This window comes from Poecile atricapillus, chromosome 2, assembly GCF_030490865.1.
Source record: "Poecile atricapillus isolate bPoeAtr1 chromosome 2, bPoeAtr1.hap1, whole genome shotgun sequence".
Classification (NCBI taxonomy): Eukaryota; Metazoa; Chordata; class Aves; order Passeriformes; family Paridae; genus Poecile; species Poecile atricapillus.
Genome location: NC_081250.1, coordinates 19,909,669 through 19,935,438, shown reverse-complemented (window position 1 = coordinate 19,935,438; position 25,770 = coordinate 19,909,669). Strand labels below are relative to the sequence as shown.

The 25,770-nt window shown below is 36.2% G+C and overlaps 1 protein-coding gene across 8 annotated transcripts; it reads right to left on the bottom strand.

Moving 5' to 3' along the window:
• Nucleotides 1-28: 28 nt before the first annotated feature.
• NSUN6 (NOP2/Sun RNA methyltransferase 6) lies at nt 29-25,763 on the bottom strand. 8 transcript variants are annotated; one of them, XM_058830510.1, is made up of 13 exons: nt 25,037-25,763; nt 23,841-23,918; nt 22,922-23,030; nt 22,064-22,219; nt 20,349-20,428; nt 19,484-19,593; nt 16,836-16,989; nt 15,370-15,451; nt 14,251-14,370; nt 11,138-11,282; nt 9,288-9,436; nt 8,364-8,489; nt 29-5,312 (listed from the first exon to the last, which is right to left on the bottom strand). In XM_058830510.1, the coding sequence occupies exons 3-13, from the start codon at nt 22,994-22,996 to the stop codon at nt 5,100-5,102; spliced, it is 1,410 nt and encodes a 469-aa protein (XP_058686493.1). In that variant the 5' UTR covers nt 22,997-23,030; nt 23,841-23,918; nt 25,037-25,763; the 3' UTR covers nt 29-5,099. The 8 variants fall into 8 exon arrangements, with proteins under 8 accessions (XP_058686493.1, XP_058686497.1, XP_058686494.1 ...); XM_058830514.1 differs by having other exon boundaries at nt 22,922-23,016; XM_058830511.1 differs by having other exon boundaries at nt 25,684-25,725.
• Nucleotides 25,764-25,770: the final 7 nt, after the last annotated feature.

The window sequence follows — 25,770 nt, the reverse complement described above, 5'->3', positions numbered from 1 at the left end:
ATTCATGCAATATAAACATCACAAAAAAAAAAAAAAAAGATAAATCCAACTGGTCATAGAACTGTGTTTTATATAGTGCTGCTATTTATGTATAGTCAACATACTAACAAACACATGTATTTCTTAGGCAGACTCACTGAATAGGTTTTATTAACCTTGCTGAGATACTTCTTTTCAGTTTCTGTTTTAAGAGTGACAAATCATTTGTAATGTGAGCTTGTACTCCATATATTGCACAATACCACCTGCCTGCTGAGCACTACTTTGAAAAGCACTTTAACAGAATTATGTCAGTAAGAAGCTTTAAAAATACTCCAAGTGGAGAACATATCAAAGATTATTGTGATAAAATGTCTTTGCAAAGTTTTGCCAATAGAAAGTTTAATATTATTGGTTGCATTAGGATACTAATGAGATCATATTTCCGTATCTGGTTTCAGAGATTTTCAGGAATCTGAGAAATGGTAGAAGTCCCAATGAGCTCCAGAGTCTTATGGATGTGTGGTACAAAACAACCTGTAAAATTTCCATTCAAATGAACTAAAAAGATAATAAAACAAGTGAAATAGAAGGAAATGGATGAGCATGAAATAGTTAAGTGATCTGTAAGTCTGGGCAGCTCAACTGTATTTTTCTAAAGAATTTCAGTATAAGGAAGGAATGGGATGCATTTCAAAATCTGCATGATGTTAGATGTTGACCTTATTTTTGTGTGTTTTTTTTCAAATGACTGTACATCAGTGCTGAGTAGCTTTAGTCTATCCTTTACCAGTTGTCTAGTGTCACACAAATGTCATGGAAGAAAGAATTCTCTTCCAGAGGGACTGCAAGGAGGTGACGGTAAAAGTCTCGAGACCTGCTAAGGGACAGGACAGTGGGGAGGAATAAGCAAACGGGTTTGTGCACAAAGGCAGCGTCAGTATGAGTTATGCACTGAAATAAACTGTTTTTACTGAATTGATTAATAAATTACTGCCTAGAATTTAAGTTATTATTCTAGAATTCTCATGAATTCATATTCTGTGTCTGGCATCAGGAGTTCAGAATTTGAAGAGAGTTCCATAGAGTTTTTGCTTCTCAAGGAATAAAATGAAATACACAGTTTCTCCTAAGGCTCTGGACCTATTTAATGAAGATCAGTTTTAAAAAGCCACAAAGACCTTCAGTGGAGCACCTCTTTTCACAGAAATCGGGATACTCTTAGCCTATAGCCTTTATTATAAATGGAAGATAAGGAAATGAAATTCCACTCACTGAATCCTGAATAAAGGGAGAGGCCCATTTTTACTTCTTCCTGCATACCTGGTTATTCATCCTATACATGCAGTTCCTGCCCAGGTCTAATACATCGCCCCTTAATACTTTGTCTTTTACGAATCTGTTAGCAATTGTCATTTTTAAGCTCTTGGTTTGTAAAGTCACGCTCACGTTCTGTGACACCTGCAAAGGTTTTCAGGGGGTCCATTATCATTCCCTCAGCTGGAGTGAAGTGAGTGTTCTGACTGCTTTTAATCAATGTCTGTTCAAAGGAAAACAGCTGGTGTAAACCACCTCCTGTGTTTGTTAGTTACTAAAGCCTCTTCAAAATTTATTTTGATTTGTGGTTACATTTGACCTCTGATTGCTTTAAAACATCAGGCTGAAAGCTGTTTTCCAAATGTTTTTGACTTTAATTCTGTTCCATCCATAAAATCGAGCACATTGCAAAAAACTTGACTACAAAGTCTAAACAGAGAAATTATTTTTCAGAGTGTAATATAACATTTCTGGTGTACATTTACTTTTATTTATTATTTTATTGCAGATCTTTCACCAAAATCATAGTTCTTCTATCATATGTAAAATATGTGGATGCCATTTTTACTGTGAATGTTTTTAATCAAATGTTACTCAATCAATTTTATTGCTTGGCAATTTGTCTGTAATTTATTTCCCCACTTTTATATAACAAACTATTACATATGAGCTTACAGTAGTTTTATAGACAGTTTCTTATTATAACTTACCACCCTAGAAATGTATTCCTACGCAGCCCCAGAAAAGATTTATATCAGATATAATAGAGATTAAGCAGGTTCTTCTAACTCATCCATATTCTCATTTCTTACTTTATTCTTGTCACTTTTATCTATCACGCATACCTACTCTGCAATGAATTCTAGCAGTACAAAATTGGATTTTCTCATAAAATTTTTATTCATGAACAATCAAACATAAAAACAAGGTTCTTTATATTTTAAACTACCCACTCTAAAGTAATTTCCTGATCACCTTCACTAGCCTATTCCTTAAAAAGCCTATGAAATCCTGTGATCCAAAAAATTGGTGCATTCCGTGACACTGAAACAAGAAAAAGCTGTATCATAATTTCATAATATATGAGGCTGCCTATTTTAGTATCTTTATACTGACCAAGACGGATATTTAGATTTGGCACTATTACTAATCACTGTTTCTGCAAATAGAGAAAACTACTTTTCAGACTTTCTTAATGACAGGATCTGATTGCATGCCTAATTATCTATTTTGTAGGTTTAATCTTTCATTATAATGACAATAACTTTTTAAATTTAATATATAAATATCACATATATATATATATAAATATATATAAATATATTCTATTGTGCTTCAGCATCAACTGGTGAAGCACAATGATTCAATGTGTAAAGATTATCAGGAAAGTAATCGTATGGTGCGTTTAAAACATATGTACACCATCCATCAGAACTGTGTCAACGAGAAAGTATTCCTACCGCTTCTAGTTAAAGCCACGGTAAGATTGGAAAAGAAGAAAAAGGGCATCCATCCAACTTTAGTCATCTAACTTAGCCACACCTGTGGTGAGAGAAAGGATGCTGGCTCCTTCAAGGGATGGAGCATCTTTATTGAGTTTCTGTTTTGACCTGCCTGATTGAGAAGTCACTCCCTCATTACCAACAGAGACAGGGCCCTCGGGGAAGCAGCTGAGGCCAATCCCTTCCATATGCTGAGTGCTCTTCTAAGGCTAGCATTTGAATTTACAGAAACGACCCTAATAGCTAAAGTTATTTATCAGTAATTTTTTTCAGGTGAAGTCTGCTCTGCAATGACACTGGAATTAACTACAAATTAGTTACATTATCTTCCCACCCCCAAGAAACTTCTATAATATCAAGTGAGGTCACCTCCTTGAAAAGCCTATCATCCAAAATTAACGAAAGTGGAGGAAGTTTCAACAAATATTCCACTAAAAATTCAGCAATCTTAACTCTTTCAAATTCAGCATTGCACAAATCCTGCTACTGAAACTGGAGGTAAAGTTCCTTACTTTATATGAATACACAAACTTCAGTATATAGTTTATGTGTGCTGATTAATGTTTACAAAATTTCTATATTCTGCAAAAAAGAAAATGCTTTTTTACTAGCACTGAGTTAAAGATTTCAACACGTTCTTACAGTAAAGGATTAATACCTTTTGTTCCCAGGTAATTATTTTCACCATATTTAGACTAAAAAGATTATAGTATGAACTTTCATGATACTAAATAGGATATCTCACCTACTACTGATGAAACAAAATTACTTCAAATCTTCATTAGACAAGGTGTGTTTAATGGCAAGGAATGACCTACAGAAGTAGAGAGGTAGTAGACAAGAATTCCATTTTCCTGTTCTGCTAGTATAGGCCTTACTATACTTGCTAGACTTGTACTAGTACTTGCACTAGTCAACCTTGGCAGGACAGAAGAAACATTTGGTTTTTATTCAAGAGCAGTAGAAAACATACGGTATCAAAACATTTATGGAAAATACAAGTAAAGAAACTACTGAGAAAGAGAATTCTATAGACTGTTTTGATTGCGAGCAAATACTAAAAGCACTTCTGACAGTAGAAAGAAAAATGATAAAAGAACTATTTCTCTTTTTAATCCAACCAAATAGTTACATGTGAAAAGACAGATATCTTTCAGATAATCCTTTTTAAAACTGGAAATTGATGAGTGAGGGGAAAACACCAAACACACACAGATGTCAGTTTCTATTTTTCCATTGTCCTTAGCTTTCCTTCTAATTTAGTGCTGTTGTCAGTTCCAGCAGGACTGAGAATATTGTTCAAACTGGAACTGAAGCAGAATTTTCAAATACATCTAACATCTTTAAGAAATTTAGGTTATTTAAACTTTGAGCAATGTACTAATGCAGTTTCCATTAGCATGCTTCCCCAGTTTCAATTTTCACATGATTTTAGCTGGTGATGCTTTCTAACCAATAAAGAGTTAATATCCTTAGTTGTTTGAAAGGTGATTTGCAACATTTAAGATGGTATTATGCATTGTTTTCTGTCTTTTGATATATTAATCATAACTGTAGCCCCTTCTGTTACAAATGTTTGATTTTAAAACTGTCACTTGTCAGCCAGTCCAATAGGCTATTTCAGAACCAATACAGTTTATGCATGGGAAGTTTGATGTTGAAACAATATTTATTTACATTCCCAGAGTGAGATGGTTTAATATATTCATGCTGCTATAAAAGACATGCTACAAAGCCTAATCGTATTTTGTGTATATATTATGTGTACAGAGAATCTTGCTTGTATTAAAATAAAAGAGAAATGAGGTTCTAAGTATCAATTTATAAAACAGTTCTTTTTAAAATATTGCAGTGTTTTGAGAAGCACTATTTAAGGAAACTAACTATTGGTAAACCTCCACAGAAACTACCCTTTCCAGAATTCATTGTAATAATTCCCATCTATTTTATTTATGTTTGCATTTCGTAGCTTACATCCCCTTCCTACGCTTGCTGCAGATAAGGGGAAACCAGAGCAGACAGCAGTATGAGTGAACGGAGTTGTCATTCAGGCACTGACCTGCTGTAAATACAAAAGCAGAAGGAGACTTAGAAATTATACTACCCTTCCCCCAACCATGACTTTTCTGCTGCAACCTGTGGCTCTTTCCCATCAGAACAGCTGGCAGATTTTAGTGCTGCCATAGCAACCCTGCCGTCAGCCCGTTGGCTTGGTAACATTGCAGCAGGAAGAAAGGCACTTCACGTCTGAACTGTTCTTAGACTCACTGAGGTATTTTTTCAGGTTACATTCCCAAATCCTTATTTACTGTTCAATTTAATAAATTTTGCAATGAAAAATCCTATACAGTCCTTATTTGCCAATGAAATCAGGTCATCTTCTCTAGAATCTTGCAAAGAATTAATATCCATTCCTTGCAATATCAAAGCAGATGGATCAAATCTCTGCAGCAGCTTCAACTGATCAAGTGATAGTCCAGCTCCCTTCATGCCTTCTCCTCCAATGTGAGGTTCCTGTTCAAGTAACAAAGAAAAGCAAATTATTGTGTCCCTAAGGTTCTTAAATGCCCTAAACGTATTCTGCTGAGGATATGCAGAGCTACTGAACAATTAACGTGAGCAAGCTATCCTTGTATCATTCGCACCAGAAGATTCAGAAGTAATGTGGCTTCTTTTCTTGCCCTCATCTGGTTAATATTATACAAGATTTATACAAGACATATATAAGCATTTTGAGGAGGTGGTGATGCCCCTCATCCACTTTATCTCAGTAGTTTAGAGCCCTTGTTGAGGATAGGTGCACAGGTCTAAAACGATTCATCACTCCAAGGGCTGAAACATCCCAAGAAAGCTGTTACCACCAGACAGCAACTCTAACGGGTTTAGGTTGCCACTTCTAAATGAGGCAGCACTTCTGTGTATGGACATAAAAGCTGTAAGTCAAAAATAGTGAGTCCTTAGCCCATTACCAGTATCATCAGTAACAGCAGCAGAATCCCTGAGACAAACAGGTTGGAAAAAACCTTGGAAATCAAGTCCAAGTTATGACCTAACACCACCTTGTCAACTGTACCAACTGCAATCCAGTCTTCCTTTAAACACCCACAGGGACAGTGACTGCACCACCTCCCTGGGCAGCCCATTCCAACACTCAATCACCCCTTCTGTGAAGAACTTCTTTCTAATGGATACAGTACTGGGATTCTTCACAGTAAAAACTTCAACTGGAGAGACTAAAAGCCCCAGTCCAGAGTATTTTACTGCCTGAAGAAGCGTCATTTTGGCAGATGATGCAGCAGAAAAATATAACTTTGTGTTTTCTAGTCATGTAATAAGACTAACAGGTAAATGGGACTGCTGTTACATATGCATGTCTATGAGGCAGAGAAAAAAAGAAAGAATCAATTTCAAGGGATGACATTTGGCTTCAAAATCTTGGAAAGGAGAAGGACTTAAAATCCCAGACCTTTTCTCAATACTTTTTGTGAATAGCCATGACTGGTTCTTATTTAATAACCTAATTCCTGGAAAAAAATTAATTCTTAGCTGGTTTGTTCTTTCAATGCATTCAGTAAGGAGATGGAACAAAGTGTGCAAAAGCTGGCACTGCAATATCAAAAATAGATCTCCGTTGTCAATCTAGTTTAATGTAGTCCATAATGCAGCCTACAGCAGAGCGTTTTTTCAGCCATCACACTTTGCTAACACATGAGATCACCCAGTCAGCACATGATGCGAGTTAGCTGCTTAACCACGTACTGCATGTTGCAAAGCTGGGCAGCCAAGGGGCTGCAGACTGATTCTTCCTTTCCCTCAGCAGGATTTCAGTGCTTTCCAGGTAAAAGATAGAGGTGTCTGTTGCAAATTGAGAGAAAAGTAACGTACAAAAGGAGACGAGGGTAATGACTTGATGTAATAGAAGGAAGGAAAGGTAAAAGTCTAGGGAAAACAGTATTCCACAGGTTCAAGTAACTTAAAGGCAGACCAGTGTCTTCCTCTACCTTTTCATTTTTCCTTCCAGTTAAGTTACTGCATTTAAGTTGATCTACTGTGTAAACTCCTAAGAGGAAGTCTGCACAAAGGAGCAGCTGCCATGTGGTAACCTCTACCTATAACAACGCCTATGGCTCCATCTCCTGTTTTTTCCTTGCCAGCATTACCCAATGTGCTTCCAAATGTTGCCAGACTCAGAAAGTGGGAAACAGTGGACTGGATAAAAAAGGAGGTGTCCACTGAGACTAAAGAATATGGGAAATAAATACATAAAGGAACATGAGGTAAGTAGACCCTAGACTCCTGTTTCATGTTCATTGGAAAAGAGTACCTTAGTTTAAACTAAAAGGCAGCTGGTTATAAGGTATTATAAATGATATGTGGGTAAACAATTCAGTGTCATCTCATTTAAATTATACTATACATAAAATATTAATTTTTACAGATATGGCATTTGTGTGTGAAAAACAGAAGTGCTTTATTCAAGACTAATACTACTGGTGAGAGAAAGTCTATATAGCAATAACTAATCTTGCATTTGAGTTAATAAGGCTTGTGTTTTGCTTTGTCATTCTATCAAGGAGAATTGTTTTATGCTGTTAGGTTAAATGTACAATCTCAGTTAAAATGTCTGGAACTGAAAAATTCTTAGTCAATGAAGGGTGAGAATACAGACAGAAGAACACACCACAGAAAGCTTCAGTTCTGTTAAATCTTTACCAGCCATCATATTAATTTCTCACTGTAGAGCCAGTGTATGTATTTTTTTTAATTACAGTTTAAGATTTATATAAGCTTCTTAAGACAGGTACAAGTCATCACAGAATGTGTAAGCTGAACAGGTATCAGAGTCAGAGTTTTCCTCAAAGCCACTAAGATAAACAACTACCCCACACAGCTCATCTCATCATCAAAGAGGAAGTGGGACGCATGTGGTCTGATGATAAACCCTCCTGAAGTACTATTAAAGGTAACAGATATTTCTGAATTGTATGAACTGTAGCTAGTGTAGATAAAAAAATTCTATTATCTCCCTATATATTACCTCCTCCCAGATATCTTAACAGTAGACACTAACTCCGAAAAAGACAAGGTACACTCTCGGGACACTGAGCCTGAAATAATTTCTTTCCCTCAATCCTTTTAAATAAATCAAAAATAGCTCCCATACATGTAACATCCTCCATCTTTGAAACACGAATTTATTTTAATTTCTATCCCATACATTATATGCAAGTCTTCATGACTTCAGTGGCAGTAATAAAAAGAAAACAACTTCACCCCTCCTGTGAATGTGCAAAAGGAGAGAATGAAATATATGCATTAAAAAAATTGCAAGAGAAATTTTAACCTGTCCAACCCATCTTTTGTCCCTGTTGTGTTTTAAAAGACTTGTACAAATCAAAAAAAACCCCACAATACACAGTGGGAAACTACTTAATGATGCCTAAATAAAGCTCAATTAAGCACAAAAATAGACTCTAAAAATGCCTCAGAAATCCTTCTGTTATTTCTATCCACAGCAGTTCAAACTGTCCATGGTGAAAAAAAATACCCTGAAAAAAGTATTACCTGTGGGTGAAGCTGGAGGCATGGAAAAGTTTTCAGGGCCCAAGCAACTTGCTCCTCATTTTCAGAAAGTGTAATTGTACATGTACTATATACTAAAACACCTCCTGGCTTCAGCAGCTTTACTGCCTGCAGGGAGAAATAAGTAATATTTCAGCTTATTTTTAAATTGAAAACTTTCAAATTAGCAACATTAACTAATAACCCATATACCTAGAATATTAAAACTGAGCACTTAATTAAACTATTAGGATACTAATTCCTCTCAGGGAATACAGCAAAGGATAACATGGATTAGAAAGATTCTTCTTTCCAAATAGGCATTATAGCTCATGCAGTTTATTAATGTCATTGAGATGATTCACCTTGTAAGATTTGTTATTTGTACAGCTCTCCATATCCCAGACAGATTAGATCTGTTTTCACCACCTGCTGCCAGCCATGGATACACAATACTTATGTCAGTTTCATTAGATGTCAACTGTTTCCATGTATTTGGCATGGAAGCTACATCTGTGCTGCTTTTCAAGCTGTCATTCACTCTGAATATGTATCATTCAGATTTTGACAAGTTTCATCTTACCCTTCAGCATCAGCCCAAGCACACTCCTTAGCATGTTCCTAAGTCACCTGCTCTGTGACTTAGACCCTTGTGATTATTATAATGTAAAACTGATGAAACTGAGGGAATTAAAAGAACACAAAGCTTTTTATTTCCATATAGGTTATTACATATACCTTTCCCATGCTCCGGTGAATTGGCTTCACCTAGCAACAGATCTGCTGGAGCTGAGAGGTTACAAGGACCCTAATACTTCCAGGCTGCTGAAAAAGTAGGGAAAATGAGGTACCATTTTCTGGATAAGTTTTATCTAGCAAAAGCCTTTATGTTCAATTTAGTTTATCTACCCAATGTTTAACACATACCACAGTGAAAAGCTTGCGCTGGAGTGGCTGGTATGAGGTTACTTCCTTTAAAGTTGAGGAATAAGCCATGTTTGGTCTCTGTCCCATCCCACTGCATGGAGCATCAAGAAGAATTCGATCAAATGACTCTGGTAAGAATGGAGGCCCTTCTGTAAAAAGAAGTTAGTAATGTAAAATGTGGCTGTTTCCTTCCTTGAGACTTCACCATAGGTAAGGAGAAGCTGTTACTATTTCCATGACCTAAAACATTTATGTGCTACGGACAGTGTCTGCAAAATTAGTCTCAGCTAGAGACAAGTCTCAGCACTGCTGGTGGTAGTTTTCATCTCCCAGAAAACTAAACAGTTTAAGTTCTGTGAGCTCAAAAATTATCCATCCAGGCAATTTTTTTTTTAAACTTAATTTTGTAATTTGAAAGTAAAATGTAAAAGTAATCCAAATAGTGGAAATGTCAGAGGTGCTGGGTACACCTAGAGTTGTACACCTGTAGAATTGTACATATAGGCTGTAAAGAACCACAGTCAGCTCAAAAGTGTGCAAACCTTTACTGAGAGAAACCTAGTAGTTAATCATTGAGACTGCCTTATAATAATTGGACTGTCTATATATTAACTATTTCTTGTGATGCATGCATAGCTATATAAAATAAAGCACTTCATAATAACATGAACTACTGCAAGTTCTAATGTGTGAGACATGCTGCCTCCATGACAGAACAATTCAGTAAAAAAAGGATTGTGAAAAGAACAATTTCTGACTATCACCTGGATGATAATATGTATCTTCTCTAAGCAGAGCTTGTACTTTAATCTGTAGCTCAACAGCCCAGAAGTTTCTACCTCCTCAGTGCCAGGGAGCTGCCAAACTTGTATCATCACACTACTGCTACCTAGCTTTTTCCTGCAATACAAAATGAGTCTAACTGGTTTATCTACCTCTGATCCATTACTAAAATGTTCAAAATATGTAAAGTGTTACTTTCAGGGATGTATAGAAAAGCCTTCATTATCTCTCAGTATTACAGCTTGCTCTTGTTCATCTCTGTAATTGCTACTTGCCACCTACAATATTTGATGTTCATAAGAAGACTCTTAAGAAAGTACCTTTGTTCCTCCAAAGCAGGAATAACTGCAATGCAAAGGGACAAAGAAGGTGAATTATGTAATCTGATTCCTACTTAGGCTAACCAGTGACTGAGATAAAATAGACTGAGAAAGAACAGCATACTTTGCACAACAAACTAAAAATAATCTAGGCAGCAGATACCATTTAAATCATTCCATCATGGGAACAGAACCAATATCATAACTGCATCACTTCAGAAAAGCAAATGAAATTACTTAAAATAATACACTCTGCTTGTATATAACTTTCCCCTGAACAGCTGAACAAACATCAATGAACTAAACCTTGCAGCATTCCTGGGAGTTAGGTATTAATAACCCCATTTTACTGATGAGGATTATGAGGCAGAAAAGCAAAGCAAGTCTGCAAAAATAATTTTTTTTCTCAGACTAGCTCAGAAAATTCCCAGTATGGGGTTAAATATGATCATGAAAGAAGCTTTAAGGCTTCTTCAGTCTGCAATATTATCTGGGAAAGGAATGCATTTCCTTTGAGAATATTAGGTTGTGACAAGGACAGATAATTTGACTTTTGTATTTGCTTCATAGAGAAGCTGATAATCACAAAAGAATAGAAAATAAAAGTGCATTCACACTGCTGAAGCAACTTAGGTATCTGCCAAGATTTCAAGGACTTACAAACCTGTGACAGGTTTAATAATCTCTTTGCAAAACATTACTATTTTCTTCTAAAAGCTACTACTAGCCATTTTTTTTTCTTTTTACCTTGTTTATCCTCTCTCTTCTCGACTGAAAGGGCCTTTATCCCATCAAAGCAAAAGGCCTTAATGCAATTCAGCTGTAGCAATTCAGCATTCTGCTTGATTTTCTTGACCTTGTTAGCTATCTTGTCCATGGCTATTACTTCACCCTGAAAAATATGCAGAAGTTTTCATCAAGAGCATAGGGATTACATGGATGTTCCCGATTTCCTTTCCTCAACCCTGGGCAGTGTAATAAATAAAGCATAGTCTTCCCTACAGAATCATTTTATTCTGAAGTCCACACTCCTGCAGTCCTTGTTCCCACATGTTTTCCACAATAGCCACATTAATCTGAAGCTGTGCACATTCCAACTGCTTGTCACTGTCACTCTAAGGGATGCTGTAATATCTGACTTCTGGCAAGTGGTTTTGTTGTTTGTTTCTTTTCAGTTATTTTGGACTGCTTAACTGGGCACGAAGATACAAATTTAATCATTTGAAAGAGGGTAGAAGCCTCAAATACACAGTAAAATAGGTTAACAGGTTTTAAATTTGTATTGTATGGAGATGGTAGGAAATGTGATCACACTACAGCTCAGTGCTGAGGAAATGAGGCCCACATCCATGTCTCAAACTTGTTTTCATAACATACTGGAACACTTGCGGTACTTGTCACTCAAGTTACTTCCGGAAATGGTGTAAATACTAAAATAAGTTTAGAGGTGAGGGGAGAGAAATCACAATTACTCGTGATTTCTTTTATGTAAAAGTAAGATTTTTTTTTTTCCTCCCCCCAAATAAATCAAAAAAGACACACACCACTACCTTCTACATGAAATGTGTGAAGACAAAGGAAAGTTAACAGTAGTACCAGTAAAATCCAGAACAACCCAACAACCAAAAACTTATACTAGACTTGCTACAGCAAATGCAGTATGCTGAGAAAACAACTTTTTTCTATTTCGTGATGTCTCTCCAGAGGCTTATAGAATGGTAACATGACAAAGATCGTTTCAGAAGTTAAATAAATCAGTAAAGATAAGCTGTTATCTGTATGTCATGTTAGGCAATATGTAGATCTAGGACTGAGAGGTAAGAATAGATTTAGATTGTGTCAGTGGTGTCCAGTCTTCAGCTACTGTGAGCCAAATCACCTCCTACAGGTGCACTCAAGAACCACGTGCCACTGCTTGTCCCCTAACACCATCAACCTATTGGACATGTACACTAGGACCTGACTGTGCTTCAAAGTTTTGTCTGTTTCAAGAAGAGTAGATTTGCTGTACATCTCTACATACTGCAGAGATAAAGAGACGACAGAATCATACAATGGTTTGGGTTGGCAGGGATCTTCAAGATCATCTAATCCAAGCCCCCTGCCCTGGGAAGGGACACCTTCCACTAGACCAGGTTGCTCAGAGCCTCATCCAACATGGCCTTGAACAGTTCCAGGTATGGGCTATTCACAGATTCTCTGTTCTTTTCTCCAGAGAAAGGAACAAGCTGGAAGACAACTCTCCTCCATTTGGCCCATGCCAGCCACTGCCAGAGAATAACTACTTAAAAGTCATCTGGAAAAAACAGCAGTCTAGACTGGGATGCAGATAATAATAAATTCTCAAGCTTTAACTATTCCCAATTCTTATTTAAGAGCTCTTAACATTACAGAGTAATTTTACATCTTGGTTACATCATTTAAAAATATAGTAATGTTTACAATTATATCATAAAAAAGTAGGAGTGATTTAAATATTCTGAAATGTTAATGGTTTAATATGCTGTCTGTGAAAAAACTAGTATTGAAAATCTGTGAGTGAAATTTAAAATAAAAAAAAAAAGTGTTTTTCTCCATATCTTTATCTTTCATATCTTAAACTAAAATTATATACTCAAAAAATGAAAATTAAGTGAGATAAATATTCAACATCTATATTTTTAATCTTTACCACTTCAGCTACAGGTAGGCACTATCAAAATATGCAAAGTGACTAAGGAAAAAGCAGTTCTGCAAAGTTATACAAAATGTAGATACACAGATGGAAATAAGTATAGATGTAAATGAATCCATGACATAAATACATTATTTGCAGACTTCCTTTGTTTATCACACTGAAATTCTTTACTGGAAGCTTTATATATGTATATAATAAATGCCGAATGACCATGTAATGCATTTTTAATACTTTCTGCCATTATTCCATACTGAAGGAAGAAAACAATTCTGCAGACAAACCGTCACAGAACTGAAAACATGCTTTTTCTCAATACCTTCATACCATTACAAGCTGTGCCTTCACATTTATGCACAGGCAACTGTCAAAGTCCTGCATAATATAACTGCAAGACTTCTAAACAACCTGATATATTCTAGTAACCCTATTCAACAAAAAATAATGAAGCCTTACAAAATTTTAGAAGAAATATGACATGCTTTTCCCCTATGCTAGAGAAGAGTAAGCTGCATTTCTGTATTTCACTGTGCACATAACATTTTAACATATGCAAAGTTGTAATCCTATATCTACATTCTTATTTTATTACATTCTCCTTTCCTTTGTCTTTCTCTACATATTTTTTTTCATTTCTTCTAATTTTTATTATTTTCTCATGAGATGGTTTTGGATTTGTGACATTCTACCAAAGAATGACAAATTCAGACTAGAAATTCAGCCTAAAATAATATCTCTATCATATTCTATGCAGAATTGATAATTTTTACTGAGAAAAATCCTAATCAAATTAGGAGCTTTTTAGTAAGTTTTTGTAGAGAGTTATGTGTTTCTTTGGTACGCATTTTTATGCATTTCAGTTTCATGAATCCAGCATATTCTATGCTTTGCATGTAAAGAATTCTATGATTAAACATAATTCAGTAACATTTTAAAAAGTGAAAATAAACATATTTTAACTGTCAATTTGTAGCAAATAAAATTTTAAAGCTGATGGTGAATACTTGATAAAGACTGTCAGTTGCCATTTCAGTAACTTTGATATATAAAATACATTGGTAAGTAAAATGTCAAAATATTGTTGCTGTAAATTATTTGTGCATTCCAACAGTTAAGTGAAGAGAGCTGTATAAATGAACAGTGGTCAGACTTCCTTCCTTAGAATATACCAAATTACTTCCCTTACCTGGTCATGCATCAATGTTGCAAGATGGGTTGCTTTTCCTCCAGGTGCAGCACACATATCCAAAATTCTCTCCCCTGGTTGAGGGTTTAAAACATGGCTCACAACCACAGAAGGTAAATTCTATCATAAAAACAAATACAGGAGAATTCAAACTATATAACCTGCATTGACTTCTTTATTAAGGAATGGCAAACACATTTAAAAAAATAATTCATTCAGCAGTGAAGACACCTATGATATTGCTCAGTTCTTTAACAGAAAATGAACTATTTGCATTATATATAATGGACAGTTTATGTCAGAAGTCCCCAGTGGCTCATTTTTTATTTAAAGTTATGTTTGAGTATCTATGACTGAAGTTTAAGAGCTCATGACTGAGGAGACTACAATTCTAAAAGTCCAAATAAAATAAGATGATACTGGCACAGAGGAGAGCAGCTCTGTTTATTACAATTCTTTTATGGTAACCTGTTTATTGGAACATTTACTGTATTAACATATTGGTGCAGATAAAGAACAGTAAGATCAAAACACAGAAGTCTAAGCTTGCTGAACTAAAGTAGCAAGAAGCTAAACTGTGCTATTAATTGTATAAACAGAACAGCTCCACTGAAGAGAAATAATGTGCAAGAATTGTGCACAGTACTGCACCTTAGAAAATATGGAAATACTTTCTTCTTAGTTCAACACAAAAGTATAAAAACCTTTTAAAGTTGTATTTGGTACTTAAATAACAGCTTCAAGTCAACCTAATATTTGGAGATATTCCTGATTATCTATAGAATGATGTACCATGAAAGGGGTTCATATTCTAGAGTTCATAAGCAGATTCCAAAGACTAATAGTTCTATACAGAGTATCTGTGCAAGAGGAATTTCTATGTTTTTAAGTGAATACCTCTTATGTTGTTTTGAAATCCCTTATCAAATCTCAGACACAGTATGATTAAACCACCTACATGTAGATACTGACTTCATTTTAAATGCTTTGTGTTCCTCAAATCCAAAGGCTGAATTAGGTGCTACAACACACAAGGAATGTAGAAACCGTGAATGTGTGATAAGAGAATATTCATTATTCTGTACATAGTACAGACTTTTGGTTTTGGAACAAACATACCTGTAAAAACAAATGACTAGGGAGCACATTGTCAAATGAAGGACTGAGGTAGACTGGCTCTGTCATTCTTACACCCAGCCCCCTGAAAAACATGAAAAAAAAAATCAAATACTCCATTTTATACATTTTAACAGTAGCCAATTAAAATCATTATACTTACAAATAGCAAGTTGAGACAACAATCTTTCATTTCTTAAATGAAATTTTCATTTCAAAAACGAAAGAACAACCAAGAAAAATACTTCTATGATTTTGTAATATGGTATTTTTTGAAATTACATCATTAAGTTGAGTAAATAATGGCAAAAAATGCATTACACTACAAAATGGAACCTGCATAAAGCAAATTTGTGGTTCTGTACAAAGGATAAACCAAGATGCAATCCTACTTAAGATTTTTCTCTATTTCCTAAATTCTAGAGATTTCAGTCAAATTACTGTAGAAATCCTATATGAAAAGCCTTGCAGGAACATTGATTTGCCTGCAAACCTATAGTTTGAAATTAGAAGTCACCTAAAAGTTTTAAGTATGGATGAAATTCTGATGCCGATTTAATTGTTAAACCAATGTACCAGGAAATGGATAACAATAAAGAGAATACTGAAAAAGCAACATTGAGGCTGCAAAGGATTACTAAAGACAAGAAATATTATTTTGCATATGTACCAGACAATCCAACAAGAAGGAAGGATATGAGAAAGCCAAATTGCAGACACCAGATTTAGTGTTACATACTGGTGTTCCATGTCACCAACTCAACAGGTACATCCTACCACAACTTCTACTATATTTAAGCTCTCATAAAACAGAAATTCTCTGGCAATGTACTTTTTTTTCACTAGAACTTTTGTAGTTTGTTCTCAGGAAGTAAAGTCTTGGCCATTAATTTGACATCCATAGTCTTTTACATTACTTCTTATGTGTGCTTTAGGTGACACAAGAAGAATAAACCATATGCTTCATCAACAAAATAGAAAATAGAAAAGCAAGTAATCTTGAAACAGGTAACTATTTTGGCAAATGTTGGTATTTTTTTTTAAGATAACTGACCTTATGTTCTGTCCTTTGTCCCACAAAAAATAAAAAAAAAAGCCTCTACAGATATTTTTAAAAGATGGAGAAATTGAAAAGGCTGCTTTTCCATCCAAAGGGCAAAGTAGTACAACACAATTTACCAAAATGCGATTTTGCCAGAGTGAGAGCATTTGTCAGTTCTGCTTGATATTATTGAACTGAAAAAACGTAAATTATTAAAAGACTCCCACTTATTTTCTCCTATCTCTCAAGTAAATTGGTATCTGGATCCTACTATGAAACTAACGGCTTCCCAAAAAATATTGGAAATTCCAGCATGCAAAGCCATTTTGTGACTTCACACAGGGTACAAAATAATTCAAAGTGTTTCCCTTACTCTTCCTTCACTTTGCAAATTTTTACATGTAGATTGCAATTACTATGGACTTACTTCAGCGGGCCACTTGAACTGAAGATTTCACTGCGACTGAGTTCTGAAATCCCATTTCCGAGGAAAACTTTGACTCCATCAAATTCTTTGGCTCCTCTCTTGCACTTCCCTTCAATATCTGAATACACTGAAACCAGATCTCCTGCTTTCACAACTGCACAAAGAAAAATTGAAAGCTTGAAATCATTATGACAATTAGCAAAACGGTAGTGACCAAGTAACTTAGGATTTTCAGTAGACTATTTACTTCAACTCTTCTATCATACCAAACAAACATTTTCTAAATGTAATCAATGAAGATCAACTGTTATAAAGCTTTAAAGTTTTACACAGTGAATGATGGCTACCAAAGACTGGTGGTACTGAGAGACACCAAGCTTCAAGTCAGGCACTGTGTCTTGTTTTCAAAGAGGCTACACAACCTGCACTTTATTTATTTTAGCATAACAGGGTCACCCAAAAGTTTTAAGCACACTCTTCAGGGTCCAGTCCTCCGTGTGTGCTCCAAGCCCACAAGTATATGAAAAAACACTGCTCACCCTTACTGAACAAGGACAGGAGTGCTAAATCTATCTAATGACCTCTCAATAGCTACCTAGAACATAGCTATAGCTGCTTTTTCTCCAACTATTTATTGCTTTGACACAACTGATTATATATTCTTGTTCTGGTCTGGCTCTCTTCCCTTCTTTAAGGGAACTGCTGTTCTCAATGATCCTCTTAGAAAGTTTTATATCTCCAGTTAAAACCCACCAGATCAGTAAAGTATGTCAATATACATCAAAATCTAGAAATGTAATCCTAAAGACTTGACAAACTTTCTGAGTTAGAAAAAAAAAAGATAGAAAACGGATGGTGGTTTAAGTGATTTTACAGAATAGTGAACAAGCACTATGTGTTGACAGGCTGAAAAATATGCTTAAAAATAAAGGCCTCTTCTGATAGCAATAAAAAAATTGTCCAAAATTGCATTTCTGAGGTGACTGACAGGCTGAAGGAACAAGAAGATACAAGACTAACGGCAAATCAGCTTCCCAAGCATTGTTGGAATTGTACTAGAGAATCCTTTTTTCCATTTTCAAGTGGCCTTCTTATGCCCAAATGCCCTGAAATTCTTAAATTTTAAGATTTTTTGGGTAGTCACTGAAATTACATTTTTTACACTACTTCTTTTTACACAATGTGACACAAAACGTTATGTGATTGCTCAGTATTAATGTCTGCTTAAACTTCACTGAACCTGCAGCAACTTAACTCTTCCATCAAGCATATCCATCAATGATTTTTGCAGTATTCAAACATAAATAATTTTCGCTCTCTGCTGACAATCATCCTTTCAAAATACACTAGTCCTGCATAGAGTTCTTAAGCTTTCTGCAGATTATACCAGCATTCCATAAACAAAGGTTAGAGTTTGATTAGTTAAATTAAGCTAAAAGCCCCCTGATCATTAGTTTACCCTTATTTGGATTTCATTGCAGTGATTAAATGTGTTCTTGCTGTACTATTTTTTTTCCTTAGACCACAAGTTAGACCATCTGTGCTTAATACAGCCTTATTATATTTGGCATCAAGTGGGTAGCATGCCCTTTTATTTTATTTTCTTATTATTTAATTACATGCAGCAATTATGATAAATCACTAGCTGACTCAAAGAAAGATTTGAATATTTATGGGGTTGTCTAAATAAGCAGTTTCAACAACTGCTATGCCAATATACTTATTTCATTATCAAGCCCTAGATTGAAAAACATTCCTGTTCAGTGAATTTGACTTAAGCACATGCTTAAAACTTCTTGAAGGTTTTTTCCTGATAGGAAACTGACTTGATAAATGCTTTTCTGACTCATTTTGTTTAATAATAAAAAACAAGATAATCACTAGATCTCATCACAATAGAATAATAAGGTGAATCATCCAAAATTATACTGATTTTACATAAAGTTAACTTGACATTTAAATAACAAAAATAGGTTGCTGAACAAAAATCATGCATATGTAGATTTTTTTATCTTGTCTCACAGGCATTGATTCCTAATTTCCATTTCTTAAGAATCTGACATAAAAACTGAAGATTGTTCCGATCAATGAAAAGAAGATTTTTACTATATCTCTCTTACATAAAAAATATCAAATGAATTGCCAATGGATTAGAAAAAGGAAAATCTGGGTTTTTTTAGATTTGTAACTTAAAATCTATCAGAATCATGAAGGTAAGTGACTTTGTGACTGAGTTTGTAAGCTTATTCAACTTAACATCCATATTAAAAGTTACAGTATTCAGTAGTAAAAAAACACTCTTAAAAAAACAGGTTTTACTTTGAAAATTCTCTTTACAAATACTTTGAAATGAAAAACAAGAAATTGAAATCCTTGAGAACTAATATTTCAGCTACGAATTATATGGGAAAAGGATTTTAAAACAGGCCAGGCCAGTGAGAAATAATTACATATAACTTACTCCAAGTAAAATGAGTGAAAATGAGTGAAAAATAGTGAGGGTTTTTTTTTTTTTAAAAGCCAGAAAAACTTAAAAAAGTGTCATTACCTTAACTGTAAGACTCATTTCAGCTTAGACTAGAAAACAATTTCATGTCACTATTCTGCCATCTTTACAACTTAACTGGGTGTCTTTAGAGAACTCTTACATCTTGAGGTGGACACAATTCCAGGAACATAAACGTGTGCTCCTCGAAGTACTGCATATCCACACTGGGCTCCAACTATGACTTCAGATGAATATTTTTTTAAATCTCGCCTAGAAATACAAAATGAAGTTGAGTAAAAAAGAGAGGTATACTGAAAAAAAAAAAAAAAGCCAAATGCTCCCCAAGTAAACTCAAGTTCACAAATATGCATTTTGTCAGATATAATAAAGAAGTTAACTATCATGTATAACATTGAAATATTTATTTTAGTCCCAGAGAAATCAAATGAAAGAGTCAAGAAGAAAATCAGTCCTCAAAATAATGCAGATACTGGCACATTCTGCCACTATTATGAGCCTGGCACAAGAATACAAATAAATTATACTGGGTTGGAGAAATCTATCCCTTCCTGCATCAGATGATTGTGATTTTTTGTGTTTAACAACTGCTGAGTAACTCTTGATTCCACCTGATTTCTTCCAGTGGAAGAAAACTCTTCCTGTACTTAGCTATAGCTCTGTATTCCACTGCAAAAATTTAGTTCCTCTATCTGCTACCTACCTGCCTTACCAGGGAGGATGCTTACACATTTTCCCCATAAAACATCAGTCTTATAAATAAGGACAGAAATCTATGTTTTCTTTCATTTTTAAGGACTAAAACTGTGACCTGGTTAGTAAATGGACTGTCCAACAGGACATAATACAAACGAAGTTGTGCCTCAGTTATAGTGAGTTAGTTATCATAACTGTTTCATAAGAAATCTGGAAGAAAATTGTGTTACACAACATTTTAAGGCTAAAAGAATTTTAAGACTTAAAAACTTAAAATCCTTTAAAAACATAAAAGACTGAAAATTTCAAACCTGGGTCCAATAACAGGAATTAATAAAATGTCCTGAAGTTTTGGGTGCTCGAGAACTGGAACACATAGTCCTTTAAATTGCTGTTTTATTAAAAAAATATAATTAGTAAGCACTACTAACAAACCTAATATTTAAATAATTAAACTGAAAACCATTTTTCCATTCATAATTTATAGATGTAGAGCACAAAGCGCAAAAGCAGTGGAAACAGTTAAAAGCAGCTGGGAAATAGTGTGCAAGGGGACATTATATATTAAAAGTACTGGTACAAAAGACTAAAAATTTAGTAAATTCAGAAATAACAAGACCACAAAGAGATTGACTGAGAACTGACTTCAGGGAGTGGGAGAGTGTTCTGACACACATCATGCTATCATTGATTTTTGCTTTCTTCTGGAAGAAGGTTGAGCTGTTGTCAGAACACAGAACACACAGTGACACCACCTTAGAAGCTTGGGTGTATTCTCTGTTAACTCTTAGATGTTATTAGTTGTAATCCACTGTTTAATTCATGTATTCCTTGTCTTACTTAATAGGCCAGGCTGGCAATACTTTTCATTTTTGTCAGCTCAAGCTTGGGTACTGATAGCCGAGTTACGTATTTAGCTGAAAAAAGAAAATGCCATTTTATAAAGGTTCCTGGATTTAAACAAAATTATGTCTTCTCATCTAGGCCTTCTAAAATATAACCTTTAAGTATGTAAAACCATAAATCAGTTTGCATCTAATAAATATTTTCTCTTAAAAAAGGAAACAATCCATGATCATACCTCCACTCAAAAGTGTTATGTGGTTTCCTTTTCTAACATGTAATAACACAAAAAATACAAGAAGTTTGTGAAAAGCTGAGTTTAAGTCAGTTTTCAGTAAAGCCTTTTCCCTTCAAGCAAAAAATAACCCTGCAATACCCATTCCCAGATTTCTACAATCAAGCTAAAATTAGCAAAACTCATTACCATCCCAGCCAGCAGAACACTGTCAACTACCTATGTATCACAGAAATGTCTTGGCTCCTGTCATGCAAAAGCTCCCTGTACACCCACTAGAATTAATAATTTACTTACAGAACCAGGTCTTTTTAGACAGAGTGAAGATCTGACACAATTTCAAAATAATACATTTCTTAAACATAATGGTTTAAATATCATCAGATAAATAAATGTTTCATTAAGATAAGTAAAAATCCAGAAAATTATATAAAGATTAAAAACAGGTTTAAAAAAAGAAAATACAGTGGCTGCAGGGCATCACTGTGGCTCCAGTTCCCACAACATACCAAATTTCTCCCTTTCCTCAGCAGTTTCTCCAATGAGATATACAGGCCTTCTCATTTAGTCTTAAATAAAAGTGGTCTAAGCATGCTGAAGATAGCACACTGAGCTACCCCTTTTTATCTGTCATCTTCTCTTATAGACTTGCGACACCTTTACATTATTTACCACAGCAGTGCCTCAATCCTATCAAGGGTTTGGAATCTGCCAAATGAAAGAGTTGGATGTCTTTTCCCTCTGTTATTGCCTTTCTTGGAGGGATGAGATGAGGGATACTGGTACATAATGAATTTTCATTTAATGTTTTATGCTGACAGGAAATCAGTGTGATTGTATGATGTTAATACCACATAAGGTATAGTTTCCAGTAATGAAAATGTCTCACGATCAGATGAAAAATGAAATGCCCTGCTGTTTTTGCTGTAACACAGAAATTGCACAAACCTTCTGGATTTCTTCAAACAGCAACTTTTTCACATGTTTCACTGAGGCCAAGTGGGTATTTACTCTTACAGTTGTGAAAGCTGGTGGATGAGATAGATGACTTAACAGAGATTGGTATTTATTCTCTGCCTCCTGTGTACCTAAAGCAGTGATAAGCTGAAAGAAGAGATTTTATATTAAGAGATTCACACAGAAACCTCTTGCTCAATGCAAAAGAACCCCACTGAACAAACATCCCATAGATATTGAGGGATATGGTTGTGTGGTGTGCAGTAGTGATGAATGCCTATGTCTGGAAGCCTAATTCCACTGGAAGCCTCATAAATTTCTTGAGAAGTACTTATTGGAAAAACAGCTGTATCAGCAAAATCACTGCAAAGATTTTGCAGCAAGTATCAAAGCAACTGCTAGAGAGCTCTCTGCTATTGTACATAGACCAGCCCTAAGGAAATAGAAGAGTTCAAATCTATGAATCAGTAACTTTCATACTGATAAAAATGTATATAAAAAACATTTTTTTTTTATCCTTGGCATTAGGAATTAACAGATTGTCTGTATTCTACACTTGGGTAAGAGAGTACTTCTTGTCAATATTATGTGGTTAATATGTGCTTAATTATCTATGATCCACTTTTCAGTGGGATCCAAAATGGAATTCTCTGATTTATAATCCATTTAATTTAAGTATTTGTATGCTACTTTGAGCCAATAGGCATAAATACTAATATTATACTTTAAGTATAAAAATATTTTATATTAAAAACTCTGTTTAATGTGAAGACAATATTCAATGTAAGGTACTAAAGTTACACAAAAATTTATTCTTTTTTGATGGTTAAGGGTAACTGTGTCACATACCTCATTATTTCTGAACACTTTGGTGAGATACTCTTCAACTTCATATAGGAAAGCAATTTTAGGGAAAAAGGACATCTTCCTTTAGGTCTTAAAATCTGCTGGCAAGGAACTGAAATAAGCAAAGTATTTTCTTTGTGATTCCTATCATATTCTGTAAGTTTATAAATAAACTATATTATTTATATATATATATAAATAAACTATATTATATATATTATAAATATAACATAAGGTGTACCCACAAACTAAGCTGTTGGTTCTGATTCTTCCTATTTTAATAATGCACTCAATTTTTAATTTCATTGCACTCAAATTTCCAAATATTGGTCAGCACATAACTGTAACACTACTCTCAATTACAGAAATTCTACTGATCCTTAAAATAAATCTTCAAGCCATCTGGTGAAAAAAAATTACATGGGTAAAAGGAACAGGAAATTTCAAGATGTTGCTTTAATTCCTCTTGAAAAGCTCAGCTGAAAGTCTTATTGTAGCTCAGTCCTGATAGAGATTTCATTTCTTACCATTTTCCTCTGTAGGTAATAAAATACAGTTATCTTCCCAAATTGTATCTGCCCATCTCTCTATTATCTGTATTTTGAAAAATTATATACACTTCAGTCTGAAATAAGACTACCTAAAAATTTAAATTTGCTTACAACTTAAATGGAAGGAAAGAAAGAACATCACTCTAGGTTTATTCCGTTCATAATAAAGAATTTTGACTATTGAAATACATTTTCATTGTAAATATACTTAGAGAAGAGAGACCAGAATGTTTGGTATTCATTTTATTTGAATAAGAGGCTATTTGTCACTTTTTTCATACAAAACCTCTCAAGATTTTTTTTTTATTTTTAATATTTCTGATTCAATTAAAATCTTAATGCTAGAAAAATGTGACCTTATGTAGACTTACTTTTGAGTCCAGACAAAGGCAAAGTTCCATGGGTAGGAGTTTCAAAGCCTTATTTGCAACATTGGCAGCTATTACAGTCTAAAAAAATGACAAGAATTTACCTTGCTATTGCCACAAAAACTAATAGCAGTATAATAGTAGTATAATCCAACAGTACTACAACAGTCCATACAACTGAAATCACCGAAACTCAGCATTAATATTTCAGAAAACGTGACATATCATGTGCCTGTTATCCTAGAATGCCTACATTACAGGGGAAAAAAAAAGCAATCACAAAAAGATCCCCATATGGCTCACATTTCAGAAGCATAATAAACTAACCTTTAAAACAAAAATCCCACACTTCTAAATTTTTTTAAGAATTGGAATCCTGAAAATAATTAAGCAGACATTTGAAAATGGGCAGAAGTGTGGTGTTTATAAGCCCTATGTGTGACTTCAATATTGACATTATGAAGGCCATCTTCCAGGCTGGGGAACACAGCTGAGGGGGGACAGGACAGATGCTTAAAGTTCAGGTACAGCAGGAAGCCAAGCTGATGAGGGAGACTGCCCAGTGCCCCGTCAAGTACAAGAGTCAGACTTCAAACGCTCAGCAGGAATGCTGGTACCTGAGAGAAGTATTTTTTTCTCCAGACCTGCTGGGCCGTACACCTTGCCCCAGAAAAAGACTTCAGAAGTAAGCCACTGATTTTCACACGCCTCTGTGGGGAACTGCAGCGGGGAACGCGATGCCGAGCAGGGCTTTGATCCAGCTACGCACATGAACACTGCGAGCCGTCACACGCAGCCAGCACCAGAAATGCCGAGCAAGATTTTCAAACCTCCAGGCCCACCCTTTCCCACACGAGGAAAACGACAGCCGGATCAAAGGGTCATTGTTGTACGGAGCGGAACATGGGGCTCCCTCCTTTGTTCCCTCGCCCTCCCGTTACTGAAACCATCAGGGAGCAGGGAGAAACGGACACGCAGCTCTTCGCAGCCCCGCCGAGGCCCTGCGCCTCAGCACAGAGGTACCCGGGAGGCGGCCGCACCTCAGCCCCGACGGACTCCGAGGCACACACAGGCCCGGGCCGGACCTGGGCCGCCAGGAGAAGGGCGGAGCACTCAGGTGCCGGTGTCCGGGCCGGGCCAGACCGCGCTCAGCCCTCCCGCGGCAGCGCGCAGCCCCAGCCCCACCGCCCGACACACACCTACCGCCAGGGCCCGCCGGCCCCGCCTCCTCCGGGCCGGCAGCAGGAAGTGCCGCCTGCCACCGCCACCAAGGGAGCCGGGCACGGCAGCGCCCGCAGCCCTGTGCTCCCACATCGGCACGGGGAGGGCGGCAGCGGAGCCCGCGGGGGGGCCGAGCTTATCGGACAAGACGCTGCTGACATCATTCTTTTTATTTATTTAGTATTTTCTCTTTTCGGTTTTCTGAAATTCTGCCGAGTGGATTAAAGTAAAGGGTTTTGTACTTCCAGTGCTTCTGCACCTAAGTGCCCGCGGGCTGGCACTCACTTTCTGACCCTCCCCAAGGTGCTGCTGAGGAAACCCGGGTGGGTACCCACGCAGGAGCTCTCAGTACAGGAACCCGCAGCGCAGCCCTGAAAGCGAATCCGCTGCTTTCACAAGTTTTACTATACACGAGAGTACTGCCTGCCCTGAAACCCTCAACCTTTCCCAGCGGCAGAGGCTGTGGACCAGCCACAGCACCGCCGGGCTGAAGGACACGGGCACGGCAAAGACGCGCTACCAGCGCCGACCACCCCGGCGGAGGCCAAGCCCTCGCGGCATTCGTCCCTTGCGGGGTGGCTCCGTCCTCCCGACCATGCCAACCCCAGACCCCTCGGCGTTCCACCAGCCCTGGTGTCTCCTCGCAACTGTCCCCGCAGACGCGCTGCTCCTGCCGCCGCCGCCATGACGCCGCAGTGACGCGCGCGGGCCG